The sequence below is a fragment of the Leopardus geoffroyi genome, chromosome A3 (assembly GCF_018350155.1).
Source record: "Leopardus geoffroyi isolate Oge1 chromosome A3, O.geoffroyi_Oge1_pat1.0, whole genome shotgun sequence".
Classification (NCBI taxonomy): Eukaryota; Metazoa; Chordata; class Mammalia; order Carnivora; family Felidae; genus Leopardus; species Leopardus geoffroyi.
The window spans coordinates 153,783-168,307 of NC_059336.1; the positions used below are offsets into that span (position 1 = coordinate 153,783).

The 14,525-nt window shown below is 52.7% G+C and overlaps 1 protein-coding gene across 5 annotated transcripts in view; it reads right to left on the reverse strand.

The window, feature by feature from the left end:
- MYT1 (myelin transcription factor 1) overlaps nucleotides 1–12,909 on the reverse strand; it is a 70,458-nt gene extending 57,549 nt beyond the window's left edge. For 2 of the 5 annotated variants that reach the window (XM_045443835.1, XM_045443840.1), the window contains exon 1: nucleotides 12,836–12,909. In XM_045443835.1, coding sequence (XP_045299791.1) covers nucleotides 12,836–12,860 — 25 coding nt within the window. In that variant the 5' untranslated portion in view covers nucleotides 12,861–12,909. Of the gene's footprint in view, nucleotides 1–8,167; nucleotides 8,626–8,650; nucleotides 9,068–12,835 lie in introns of those variants that run through there. The other 3 variants (XM_045443834.1, XM_045443836.1, XM_045443838.1) reach the window with 3 other exon arrangements.
- Between the last annotated feature and the right edge of the window lie 1,616 nt (nucleotides 12,910–14,525).

The window sequence follows — 14,525 nt, forward strand, 5'->3', positions numbered from 1 at the left end:
ATGATTCTGCAGGAGAAATTCTTCTTTGTTGGAAACACCCAAACAAGTGGGTCATGGACATAGACTTGGCAAATATACTCTCAAGTGCCTCAGGAAAAACGGGTTTTATCCTGCATTTGAAACGTTTCCATGAGCTTGAGCTTGTTTCAAAATATATTTTAAAAATGTGGGGTGTGGGGTGTGATTTCGCCAACAGGTGGTCAGGGGAGGCCTCTTTGAGGAGGGGTTGAAGCCAGAGCTCGGGAGAGGGGCCCTCAGGCCCCTCTAGCTTCATGTCTCCACCTTCTGGTCTCCAGTACTGCTCCTTAAAGCCTACAATGGCCAAAACATCCTGGGCCAAGAACAGCTCCAACTGTTTCAGCCTGCCCACTTCCCAGGACAGCGGGGCAGGGCGGGGCAGGCCCTCAGGAGAGTCTAACAACCCTGAAAACCCTAAAGGAAGGGGCACCTTGTGCCCTGAACATTTCAGGTAGGGGCTGAAGGAAAGGTGGGGCACCCTCGAGACCCCTCACCCCCCCCCCAGATATTCCTGCAGCCCCCAGAAGTTCCCAGACCTGAGCAACCTGTCCTCAGCCCCCACTTCTCAGGGGTCCTTCTCTGCTCCAGGCCCTGGAAGGGCCAGCTCTGCTGCAGTGGGGTCTCTGTCCTGAGTTTGGGAGGTCTTGAGGCTGTGTTGGCATCCCACCCACTAGACCACCTTTTGGCAGGAAACACAATCAGGGCCAAGGGGAAAATGAGGGCAAGGTTTGCTCTTTTTTTTTTTTTTTTTTTTAAGCTGGAATTCAGAGAGAAGTAAAATGGAGACTTGCTGAGTGGAGCAAAGCAGACCTGCTTTTGCTGAGTTTAGGTGAAAATGAGGGAAGAGAGAGGTGGGGGCAGGGGAGTTGGCAGTTCTATAGCTTTGCACATTTCTCTCATTATTTTGCTTCTAAATCAGCCTCGCTGGTACTTTCTCTATTCTATAAAAGCCAAATCCAAGCCATGTCCCTTAATCTCTCCAACAGCAGCTCACTGCTGGGAAAATAATACAGATGTAACTTCCAGCTTCATACACTTTCTTTTCCATTTATATGCAAATAGTGACCTTTCACCCAAGCTGTCTCAAAGAAGTGTTTCCTTAAAAATGCAAATAGCATGTTGCAGGCAGTTACTGTGGCTGAGTCTTTCCTATATTATTATTATTATTGCTTTTAACCTTACCAGTGCTGTAAAAACAACAGCTAAACTGCTCGGCATAATAATGACTTTCCAAAAGAAATCACAGGACAGCTCTCCAGGAGGCCTGTCAGTGAGCCCGCCAGCAGGGGAGGGAGGGTCTCAGGATCGAGGGGAGAGTGCTCAGCCCCAGGGTGCCCAAGTGTCCCAGGAGGGGCACAACAGTGGTGACCTGCTTCTACCTCAGAGTCACTTGGGCCGGGCCTCCAACACCCAAGCAGGTGCCAGGAATGACGGCGACAGGAGCAGACCACTCAGCACAACTGGGTCCTCCATGCAGGTCCACACGAATTTCAAGAACCTTTCCACCCCAAGTGGGGTTCAATGGTGACCCCGGTCACCACCTCCACCCGGGCTGGTGAGTCAGCCAGCAAACTCACATGCGCTCTGCCCCCACATGAGGAGCCAGGTGGCTTCCAAAAGCCCTTGCGTTCCCACATCCCAGACCCCTCCAGGCCAACAGGAAAAACAGAGAACAGGAGGCTAGGAGAATCAAGGAAGGAGCCCAAGGGAAATGGATGCAGCTAGTGTGTCTGCGAAGGCGTTGGGGTGGGGACCTCCGTCCCACTCCTCCTGACCAACCCCACTGACCAAGCCTGGCTGCAGGCCAGAGGAGGAGCTAGGGAAGGGGTCCACTTTATCACTGAAACCCACTCACAGCCTCCAGGACCCCACCACCCGTTGCTGTGTCCGTGGCTGCTGCTCTCCAAGGCCCAGAGCATGGGACATGCCAGGTGCTCAGAAAGGAGGGTGTGGAAGGCTAGGCTGACCCCTGGGCCTGCCTCACTGAGCCGAGATCAGAGACACCGGCTACATCTAGAGTGACCTGCCTCAATCCTGGAGAGCACACGGGGAAACAAAGGCTGTGAGAAGGGAACAGGACGGCTCTGGCCTCATCCACCAGGTTGAGAACCAAGAGGGCTAGTTTCTGGGCACCCCCCCTGTAGGTCTCTGGGGTCTTCAGAGCACACACTGGCCTTCCAGGGTCGGGAGAGGCCTTCTCTGGAATTCTGCTCCTGTGCCTCCTGTCCATGAGTCCCAGAAACGCCTTTCTAATCAGAACGGTCCAGCCCAGGGAGAGGAAGGATGGTCACTTCCGTCCTCATTGAAAACGCACTTTATTTAGGGTTTGAAGGTGACCCGACTAGAATGGGCTCTCTCTCGTACAAGCAGTAAAAGTAAGCTGCTTGAAGCTTCCTTTAGGGTCTGTCTGCACCCTGGCTTGTGTCCCCCTCAGTCAGAAGGCTCTCAGGCGGCTGACCTGAAAATCCAGGCCGGAAGAGCATTCTGCAGGCAGGCACAGGCAGCTGGGGGGGGGGGGGGGGCCTCAAAGCCCCCGGGGTGGGGGAGGCAGTTTGGACAACTGTGCCCTTTTCCTTCTCCCACCCCCAGTCCCTCTAACTGCAGGACATGGAAGCATTCCTGTTTCGGGAGAGAAGGGTGAGCCCCCAGGCGGCTGACATGATGCAGCTCTTCCCTGGTGAGTTTAATTGCAGCCTCAGCTCCAGGGCTGAGAGTCACCCCCAATTTTCAGGCGGAGGGGGGGACCCACCTGTCATCCTCCTAGCACTGCCCAGCAACAGCCCACCTGGCTGCCTTTTAGGCTTAGAAATATTGGGGAGTGCACATGCTAATTTCCCAATCTGAGTGTTCAGTGCTCAGCACCCAGAGAACCAGCACTCAATAGAAATTGGAGAAAACAAAAACACTTCACACAGACCATAAGCCACTGGCCTGGGAGTGACTCTGGGCAGGAAGGGGGCCCTCACTGGGAGGGTGCAAAGCAGGACAGGGCTGGGAGAACCTCCCACCCTGTGCTAACACACGTGCTCATCAGAGTGCTCTCTCTAGGAACGCATCCTGCATCACAAGAATGGGCTCTAACTCATTACCAGAGTCCATTTGGGCCTCTAGATGCCAGAGATGCAGCCCGCAAGCTGAGCGAGAGAGCCCAGATGCTGGGGCATGAAGGGAGCTCCACACCCAGCTACAGGTTCAGAACTTAGAAGCCGAACGTGTGTGTTTGGCAGCCAGACAAGCAAAGCCGGGGCCCAGCAGCCGACAGCTGATCCCTCATGACCTGCTCCAGCCTTCCAGGGGGCTACAAAGCTTCGCCGGATGAAGTTCTAATAACAAATCTACCTTTCTTCTCCCTGTGGGCTGATGCACCGAGGACTCAGACCCCCAACTTCAGTACTTCAGGGCCTCTGTGGGCTTTTCTGACTGCTTCAGTGGCCTCTCTAGGAAGCATCAGAACCACTAGATGAGAGAAGGCTTTAGGCCCTTCACAGATGGTGGAAACTGCTGGCTTGTGTGTGTTGCAGGGAGGAGAACCCTCCCAGCTAATCTGCTTTGGTGCAAAATGAGGCCTCGAGAAGCACTCGCAGCTGGGATCAGGCTCCTGGGATTGGGGCCTCGGCTTTGTGGAAACGAAACAGATCACACAAAAATCTAAACCATCTCTCCAAAACAAAGTCAGACCATTAAAAAGTACTAACAAGAGGCACTCTCTACTTTGGATGCCAGACTCTGACTTTGCACAGTTCCATGTGCAAAACGGTGATCAACAAACCAATTAATTGTTCAGTTAGCAGCCCTGTGACTGAGCAGGCTGCTTTGAACCACCTAGTCTAGGGGACCCTAGGACGGTCACTGCCCCAGAAAAACCAGCACTGAGAAGACCCCTGTCCCTAGGCTCCTTATTCGCATCCCAGGAGAAGCTCTGAGTCTACGAAAGGCCTTTCGGAGAACAGCCTGCCCTTCCAGTTAGGAACCGCCCGGATGTACACAGGTTGGCTGCTGATGCCGATTCGTGTCAGGATTCAACAAGTCCCGTAAAGACTGAAGGGCTTCGAAATCAGCGATGCGCCTCAGGGATCCTCAGAACTACGGGTCTGGTGCACCGCGACCCAGGGCATCACTCCCGAGGCATTTGCTGCTGTCAGTTTGAGGTCTGGGAGCGCCACAGTCCTTCTAGGACCTTCTAAAGCAGGCACCAGAGCCTGGTGGGGCGCTAAGGTCCTGCCCAGCAGAGAGAACCTAAGACCCTCTCCCTCCAGGGCAGAGGCAGAGCAGCCCTGGGGCTCCAGGGACCCTCTCCCTTGTGCTACTCCTCTCACGTGTCGTTTTTAGGCAACGAGGTGGGGAGAAGGGAGAGGACCCAGATGGCTTTTGCCGGCACCCTCAGACTGATGTCGAGCACGATCAAGGTGTGAAGCCAGGCGTGAGGGTGAGAGGTGGACGCCCGGCAGGCTAATCTGTCAGCAACTCAGACCATATGGCGCGTCCGCTTTTCCTCACAACATCCAAATCACACACACTCACTCGCACCTTGCCCACCACCCTGAGCAATGCAGGGAGACCGAGCCAGCCCGTCCTTCAAGGGCCTGCCACACGCACCCTCCGTGCAGGCCACAACCCCCTGGCGTACCGAATCCGAGCGATTCCGGGGCAAACCGCCCCTTCCGGTCCCCAGGGCTGGCCGGAAGGTGGCCACAAGGCCCTGGACACTCGTCAGTGCTTGACAACCTCTCCAACCGCTGGACTAATCCCCACAGAGGCAGGTATATATTCACAGCTTGGCTGGGGCACATTGGAACTGTCCTCTGAGTTACTTGCACGTCATTTGATCGAAATAACATTGCGTTTTTTAAGTACACATTGTAAAAGGCAGGAAGGAAGAAACAATGGGAAAAGCCCCTGTTCTCATAAGTAAAGCATCTTTGTTCCTAACCGCATAAGCCAAGCAAGGGGAAACGTGCGAAACCAACACAGGGTCGGCTTCAGTAATGCTGAAGATGAAGAGGACACCAATTGTAAGTATTCAGTAATCTATCTTCTGTGAAGCAAGCTTGATGGAAGTCTGAGAGCAAAAGCATTTCAAGTCAGGTGAAAAACGTCTATCCCGTTTTGTTTTGAGGATTTTCTTTAGGCGACATTTGGGGAAATTCAGCTGTTCATAAAAGAGAAAATTTGTGGAGAACCTCAAGACATTCCACTCCAGCAAGCACTCTAGGCTGGGTAGCAGGCTATCCCTATAGAGGGGCTTCTAAGAAAGAACAGGTCCTGGGGTCTTGAGGCAGCACAGAGCTGGGCAGGGGGGGCAGTCTTCAGGGAGCACAGAGCCACCCTGGAGGGGGTGGTATTCAGGGAGCACAGAGCCATCCTGGGGGGGGGGGGTCTTCAGGGAGCACAGAGCCATCCTGGGGGGTGGGGTGGTCTTCAAGTAGCATAGAGCCACCCTGGGGGCACCACCAGTGGCAGCTGTTCTCATTCCTTCTGGGAAACACAGCATTTTGGGGGCTGATAATCTTGAAATGTTGCTGGCTCCCGAAGACCATTTTTGTGTATAAGTCACACCACAAAATTCCCATTAAAATTACGTCTGTAGACAACTAAATTCTGGCTTATTCCTGAGTGAGTTCACAAGGAAAGAGCAGAGGGGGAGAATCTAGAAGCTGAGGGGAGTAGAGGGAGGGTACCCCCAGCCAGGCCCCCTCTGGGCTGTCCTGTCCAGTACTCTACAAGATAAAAGCCAACAAAAGGGAGATCTGGAACGGGTCTTCCAGGGCCAGGACAGGCACAGGGTTTATCTTTCCAATATGCCTGAGTAATGTGCAAGTCTGGCTGCCCAGTGCCCTGTCTGCCCCAGGATCAGGTGACTACTGGCTGTCCCCTCCTGCCCAACAGACACACCTCGGTCCTGCCGGCCAGGCCAGCTTCCTGCCTCCTGGTCTGCTCCAGGACAAGAGCTGACCAAGGTGTTCTGGTCGACTCTGGTCTCACCATCCCCAGCCCAGGCAGGGTTTAGCAGCACCATGACCTGCTCACTCTTCACCCAGAGGACATGCCTCTTGAGTGGAGTCCATCAGGGAGGAGCTCGGCCCCACCAGCCTGCCCACTGCCATCAGGGTGGCTGTGGGAGGCCCAGGGGTACTTGTCTGGTACATTTGCAGTCTGCAGGAAGCTTGCCCTGCTGTCTCTGCCCAGTGCTGGTCCACACAAACTTTTGCCCAAGGGTGGGAGCCCCCAGGACAGCTATCGGCCCAGCTCTGTGCCGCACACACTCCCAACTCCACCAACCAGAGTTAGCACAGACCCTCCCTGCCCCACCACACATGCTCACTCAGAGCCACCCATGTCCTCATGGACACATTTGGTGACCCCAGGCCAGAGGAGGACAAGGGGGCCCAGAGAGGAGGGGCTGGGCTCTGGGCGGCACCAAGGAAGAGTGCCCCCCACAGCTAGGGCCAGGGGATAGGTCAGCTGCCTGGGGCGCGTCTGAGTGCCCAGTGAGGGCTCCCATGGCAACACTCTCTGCCAGCCTCTCCCTGATGCCTCTGGGCATTGACGGGGCTTTCCAGTAAAAGCTGCTGAGACCCCTGCCCCAGCTCCAGGACAGAGCAACTTTGTAGCACCAAAGGCTCTGCCCACAGATTCTCCCCCTCTGGCACCAGGAGGACTCAGGGCAATGGGTGACAGCTGCCTTTACCAGAATCTTCCAGGAGCGCCCAGAGCATTGGCTCTGAATATTTGGGGCTGCCTCCAGACCTGCGGACAATGCCTGAGGGTCACACAGGCCCCCTGGGTTACACTTTACACAGAAGCAGCTCCCCTGCCCTGGAGAGCTCCCAGGCCCACATCTGGGCCCTGTGGTCCAAGGAAGTTAGAGCCCAGGTGGTTCCAGGATGGAAAGACCTCCACGTCAAATTCTCACACATGTCAAGCTCTCCACGGCCCCTGCTCAGGTCCCTGGATCCTTAAACATCCTGTGAGATCAGGTGGTGCCGGGGGTGGAGAGGGAACTTATAGGGGCCTCCAGTCTCCAGGTCCAGGAACACAACGGGTCATGAAACTGCCACCTCGTCTTTGCAAACAAACTGCTCTCTAAACCCCGATCAGCCTCCTCTGCACAGTGAACAACTCTGGGGAGACAGGCAGAGTCCTGCCCTGTTGGTGACACCCTCCCTGCTGGCACCACAAAACTCCAATCTCTGCTCTCCTACTATTTTGTTTACCATTAATTAACAGGGCCATATGGAAGGAGGTGATAATCACAGCCAAGGACCAATGGGAAGGAAGCCCTGGTGGTGAGGATCCTGGGCCTCTCCCCGTCTTCCACCCAGCCCCAGGCAAGGACACCCCCCACACACACCGGGCTGGAGTGAGGGCAGGGTGGGCTCTGCCAGCATCTCAAGAGTCAGAGTCCGAGCATAGCCGCTCGCCAAGACTGAGGCTCACCTCCTCGAGGTTTGTCCCACCACTGTTCCTGCCTTTTGTTCGCTCAGCCACCAGCCTCAGAGATGCCCTCAGGTTCCTCTAACCTCAAGGTTTGTTTTTTAGACCACTGGGGCAAAATTCCTCACCTCCCTCTCCCAAAAGGATAATAGTAATAATCACTATCATTATCACCACTATAGTGACACAGCCTGACGGCCCACTACCAGACACACCTCTCAGATGTTTTGTTTCAGAAATTACATGCCCAACTTGACCAGCCAATGATGTCCACTGATGCGAAGGAGGCACTGAGACCAGAAAAGCCCTCTGTGACTCAGAAACAGTAAGTAGGACCCTCGTGGTGAGGACCCGCTACCACAACACTAGGGCCACCATGGGCTTGTTTATTTCCTGATTCACAAAGAAGGAAATGAATCCAACGGACAAAACAAAGTCCCTCGCCCCAGAACATATTATCCCACGGGCAACAGCATTATGTTGTTCAAAGCTCACACCATCTTTCCTGGCCAGCCCTGATTTTCAGTTTTAAACACACAAATTCAGTTACACTAATATTATAAGCAACCACACTCATGACCCCCCTCACGGCAGGAAACGGAGCTGAGAAGGACGGCCAGTATTGAGTTCTGTGCGCCTACCCCACAAACACATGCACCCTAGACGCTGCTCCTTAAGTTTAGAAATACATGACACGCAAAGACAAAATGCTCACATGACCATCTCTCCTCGGTGTCTTGGGTGGGGGCTCACAAGAGGTACCAACTCTGAGATCCCCACTTCAGAGAAGTCTTCTGTTTAACAAGGCAGCATTTCCCCCCACCACATAGCTGCTGGGTTCCTCTTCCAGAAATGCACATAAAGTTTCTTGCCTTGGTACACGATACCCCCAATGTCTTTTCTGTCAGACGCACTACGTGTCCACTAGACTCTCAGAGAGGCCGAGCGCGTGAACAAGCCAGGGAGAGACAGAAAAAGAGAAGGAAAACAGCCACGGGCAGACCCGGTAGGAGAAGAAAGCCTCAGTCCAACAGAGCAGCTTTAAAAAGCCATCCCCAGACCTGCTTTTCCTGCAAAGAAAGCCTTCATCTTAGAAATTAACTCTGCTCGCGCGCCCTCTCCCTGTCTCGGTCCAAGGGGAAAAGCCAAGCGCTTGGATATCTGCCTTTGTCAGCGAAAGAGCATAACATGGACTTACCTTTCCCCACAGCTATTGTCTGTCCTCCTTCAAAATGACATCACGGAAAGCAATCATGAAATTTACATGGGGGGTGCAGGGTGGACGGGGGAGGAGAGGGGAGGCAGCTGCCTCCCTTACAGCGGTCACATGTGGGGAAGCCTGTGTGCGGGTTTCAATTAAATATCTTCTCCCCTTAGTGTGCGACTCCTAAGCCAGCTAAAGGCGACGTCTCATTTACTTAATGACCGCTCTCATTAGCAGCGGTGGCACGGGCTGGCGGAGAGGCTCCTTTGTAAATACGCTACCCATGAACCCTTGGGGCTCCAATATATCTGTTTACTCTCCGAGGTGAAATAAATTTACAGTATAGCATCAGAAAGATGGGTCTGCTGACTTGGGGAGTGAGAGGTGCCCAGGCCGGCAGAGCCCCTGTCTCCTGCTCCAAGCATCAGCCAACAGAAGGTGCCTGTGTTTGCCCACACTGAATCATAATTAATATGCAGCATGATTGGGGGTTTTTTATGCAAAACACACAAAAGGGCAGAGAGCGTCACAGCCGCCATACTCACCCCCCTGTGCTGTTTCCAGCAGTGGTTCAGTCCAATAATTCCTAATAGCAGCAACCAGAATGACAGATGCCCTGGGTTAGCACGGCTGCAGCGAAAGTACTTTACAATATTTATTGGTGGTTAGGAATATGACCTACCATCATAAAGAATGGACTGCAGAATTTATTACTCAGATGAACCAGGAGGGTTACATAGTGGTTCATCTGCATGTTCAAGTATCAGTGACTTACAAGGGTATGTTTTTTTTTTTTTTTTTTTTTTTTGAAGTTCGTAAAAGGTACCTATGACCACAGACACAAAAATAAAGGCATACACACAAAGAATAGATCAGGAAAAGATATTTTTTCTTTTATCACACATTCCGTTTTTGGTTTAAGTTTCAAAATAATAAAATCCTCTTAATGAGATCTTGGGCACAAGTACTCTATGCCCTAAAGTCACTAAGCTTATCCCAACCAGAGGGAAACACACAGCTCAAGTTCTCTGCTCTTTTTGAGTCTTTTTCAACTGCCTGAAAGGAGCTATCCAATGAAAATCGAGAGGAGGAAAAGGCATCACACACATAATGGAACTGCCCACCTACTCCTCAAACAGCCGAATTGTTTTCCACTTTCAAGGATAAATGCAGGAACTACCTCAGTGAGAGCCAGGGTATTCTTGCTTACTATCCAACCTTCCTTCCAAACTTGCCTGATAAATCAGGCAAACAAACGTTCATCATCATAATCAGTTTGTTAGAAACTGTACCGTGAGACAGGACACAAGCTGGGTTTTAGATGCCTGTGAAGAGCGGCTGCCTCAGACCAGTGCAAAAGCAGGCCAGCCCTTGGCTCTGAAGTGCAGGGCAGAGATTTCAACGTAGTAAATATCATTTCCTGGTTCGTTATGCAGGAACACAACCCCCACCCCCACCCCCACCCCCACCCCGGCAACTTAATCAGCATTAAAAAGCTCAGGCTACCAAAAGCATGAATTAGAGAGAAAACAGCTTCCTCAGAGAGAGCATGTTCTAAAAATCAGCTGAAACTCTTCCGCAAGCGATTATTTTTAACACGCAGTGTTGTTGCCACATTACACGTAAACCAAGGAGCTTCATACTAAAAGCAAGTATGTTCAGTTCTTATATACACACACATTATTCTCAACAAACAAAATGCATAATGTACTCGGGGCAATCTTTCAAACTGAGTAAAAGGAAATAAACGCAAGCGTTCACTGGTAAAACTGAGGATGAAATATTAATTAGCCAAATGAGAACAGTTTGAGGCTCCTACAATGACTGCCTACCATTGTTTTTATTCTTTTGTGAGCTCACATCCATTAGCATAGAAGGACATATTCAGTTGAGAGCTCTCCTGAAAAGCCATTTTCTGTCTCCTCTGGACACGCTGTGAGTGCTGGGATATTTTACATCCCAAACCTTTGGCATTCAGAAATTCTATTAAACTCTTATCGGCAGGCTGCAGGCTCGGGCAGCCCTGCACGCCATTGTTCCGCGAGGAAGATAGAATCAAAGGGAGGGCCGGTGCTGAATCAGCCGTATTCCCCAACAATACCCAGTGTTTCATGAAAGTATTTAATTCAGATATGTGACAGTCAAACTTAGAGAACAACAACAAACAGAATCAACAACAGGGAGAGAGCAGTATGTGCAACCAAAGGCCCCGGTGCAGCATAACTCTTTTCCAGGTAACATAAATTGTACTTGTGCAAACCTCTGCCTTTCAGCATTTCACACCTCCCCCATTGAGCAACCACGGCTTCCTGAGGTGTGTAGCTCCGGTGGCCGGGAATGGACCCTTCGGACTCCACCTGAGGCTGCTCGGGTGAGCATTTCTGAATGTGCTTGGAAATTTCAAATCGCTGCCTGTTCCAAGAACCTGGAGAGAAGCCCCGGGAGGTTACAGTTGAATGAGCCGTTTCAGAAGATGGGTTTTGATGAGGAAAGGTTCAAAATCTTTAGCCGACTCCATCTAGAGAACAAAGAGGGGTTACAGGCAAGGAGCAGGGAAGGGACTGTGCCGGCAACTTGCTAAGGTTTGGCTTCTTCCTTCAGCCCGAGCGGTGGGTGCAGACGCGCCTGCGGTCTGATCAGCACTTTGGACAGCGCTCCCGCCCCTGGAGCCAGGCCCTTTGTTCTCAGCACACTGAAGTCTTGTCAGGACTCCGGGCTGGGAGAAGCAAGTCTAACCCAAGTCCCCCGGCCCTGCTTGCAAGGGACAACAGCAAGGCATAACTGAAAACTTTCTTATACAGGGTGGAAAACTGCCAGGACTCTTTTAATCATAACATATTTTCTTTTCCATAACTAAGAATGGAGTATATTGTTCTTTAAGCTTTATTTGGTAAAAATCTGTCGGCAAGTTGCGTAGGACTTTTAAGTTTGGGAGATCCACAGGGAACAACATCCGTCCGACTGGAGGGTCCTCCTAACTCCACACAGGGAAAAAACGGGGGAGATTTGCAAAACCAAACTTGTGACTGCTTGCTAAGGAAGTGCTTTGTGGGAGGTGGGGGAAGCAGGCTTAATGATTGCTTAGCTGGTAAGATCATTTCAAATAAAATGTAATTACTTGTGCAAATCTGCACACAGACATTCCAAGTGTCAGTTCATTTGCTTCATAAAAACTCTTTCAAGTAATTTTGGTCTAAACTTTCTGCATCTGTAATTGGCACCTTCTCCGGTGACCAGCTGGGGGTGAGAGTTTTCTTGTTTCCTTCTGAAAGCTTCCCTGCAGATGGGCGCCCGCCTTAAAGCTGCAGACGACAATTAGGGCCGTTGTGTGTGGAGCCGAGATGGTCAGCATTAATATTGTATAGGAACAGCTGAGGGCGAGGGGGCCGCTGCCCCAGGCAGGCTCTGGCAGATGGAGCAAACAAAACCGAGAGCCTCTCTTACCAACACCCTGGGCTGACTCTGCCTGTCTCACACTTGCTGGGTTGTGAGCCTTTCACACACACACACACACTCTCTCTCTCTCTCTCTCTCTCTCTCTGGCTCATATTGTGAGATGGTTTTATGCTGGAACATCAAACACACGAACCTTTTGACGCTGTGTGAACATACATACTAAGAAGACATACAAATTTGGGAGGATATTGTGGGGCTCACACACTAATTCTTGCTCTAACACTGTGTTAATGTTTCACACACACATGCACACACACACACACACACACACAGGACAACTCTGCACATGCTAGGAACACAAACAGCAGCAGTCCCAGCCAAAGCCCCTTTACTACAGTTAGTCTCAGGTGCATATTTGTCAGTATACACACATGCCTTCTTTCCACCCCACCTTCTCCCAGAGTCTCATGGTCCCTACACCTGCACACATACACCTGCCCCCACCCACTGTCCTTCTCACCTTCAACCTTTGAAGGCAAGCCCACAAACAGGGCAGCCTTAACAGGGGTGTCTGCAAGCCACGCAATCAGCTGAAAGGAGAGGCATCAGGCCAAGGACCCTGGCCTCGCTCAGGAACAAGCGTATGTCTATCACCTCCTCAGCTGCCCAGAAAAGAGCACAGAGTGCTGACGGACACACAGCTAATTAGTCCCTTTGGCAGCCAGGCAGAAATGTGTGAACAGGCCCAGGGAGGGGTGCGCAGGGCTGGAGAAAGGTACGCACCCAGGAAGGTCCCACAGAGCATCATCCTGGCTGGGCGGGCACACCTCCACTCGGAAGCTTGGACACACGGTCACATCATGCTGGAAAAAGTTGCTACACAAACTTCTGTGTCACAGGGCCCTGGGGAGTCTCCTTCTCATGCAGCCAATCAGGGCCAGGGAGCAGATAATCACAAATTGATGCCCTGCCAATGAGGCTCCCTTCCCCACACAATGGGCTGGAGACCCCAGACAATGAGCCCCGCCTGCAGGTGGGGGAAAGCAAAGAGGAAGCCCCCTCACGCCAGGGGACAAACAAATGAGGGAGGGGAGGGGCTCTTCCCGCTTTCCCTCTCCCCACACTCTTTCTCCACTCCTTCTCCCCTCCCCTTCCTCCTCTTACTTTCCCTTTCTCTTTGCTGCACCCCAGGCTGGAGTCAGCCCAGAAACCTGGTGGAAGACCAGGCTGGATGGGTGGGGTGGGATCAGGTCCAGACTCCCCAGAGTCCTAGCCTCCCCCTAACACAATGGGAGCCAAGGGGACAGGCCCCTGGACCCCTGAACTACGGACTACTTACCACCCACGTGGAAAGGCTTGTGGGGAGCGGTGAAGGAAGGTGAATGGGAGGGCCAGGAACCAACTCCCTCAGAGATGTAAAGTTAGGAGGTGTGGAACTTGCAGGGACAAGGGGAGGAACTTGGGTTGGGACCTTCAACTGCTCCCCAGACCAAGAGTGCGGATGATGGGGGAGTGGAGGTGGAGGGTGGGAGTGGAGGAGGCCTTTCTGGCATGGCCCCTCTTGCCTCCTTCCATGTCCATGACCCGTCACTGCCTACCAGTACCCTTTGGCACAATGATCGGACCTGGCTGGACAGTACCAACTCAGAGCCTGGCCATCCCCTCTGCTAGATTTCCCTGATGCTGGGAGGAAGCTCCCACTTACCCCTGAGGCAACTCAGATGTCACCTCCTTAGGAAGCCCCATCCCATCCTCAGCTCTAGGTACTGGCCTGCTTGTGTGCAGGTGTCTACCTCCCACAGGCGGAGGCCTGGGTGCCGTGTGTGGAGGCTGAGGCCCATAACAGGAGTCCTACATTCACCGACTCCGGAGCAGGCCTGAAGATAGGACTGGGTGGGGCTCTCCAGGCTATGAAGGGCCCCAGGCATGGACCCCTGCAAGGTAAGAGGGGTACATGAAGCCCCATGTCTTCCAGAGCATTCCTCTAGAGCAGAAGCCCTCAAAAGTGGCCTCTCACGTGATATGGCTGAGAAAAGGAACTCCCAGTCTCTGTCTTCATAGACTCACCCTTAAATAAAGCCTGTTGGTGATGAAAACCATCTGCTCAGGCCAGCAAGGGTGCCGGGCACTCCAAGGCTGTCTTGCAAGCTGGAGGAATAGGTGTTGGGGGGTCAGGCTTCACTATCCTGGAGCCAGGGGGAGGCAGATCTGGCAGATCCCCTATCCCCTCACAGCCCTGTGGCTGGTTGAATGTCTCCACACCTGCAGTGAGGGCTCCAGTGAGGTCAACTGGCAGGAAATAGACAGGCAGGTGGTCCAAGGGCAAGAGTACCCCAGGTCAGGCTGCTGAAGGTCTAGATGTGAGGTGGGACTCCAGGCTGTAGCCCGAGCCATTGGGTGGGGGCAAAGCTGACCTACTAAGAAGGGGAGCTGTGGCAGGGGGAGCAGGTTTATGGGAATTGGCAGCTCTGTT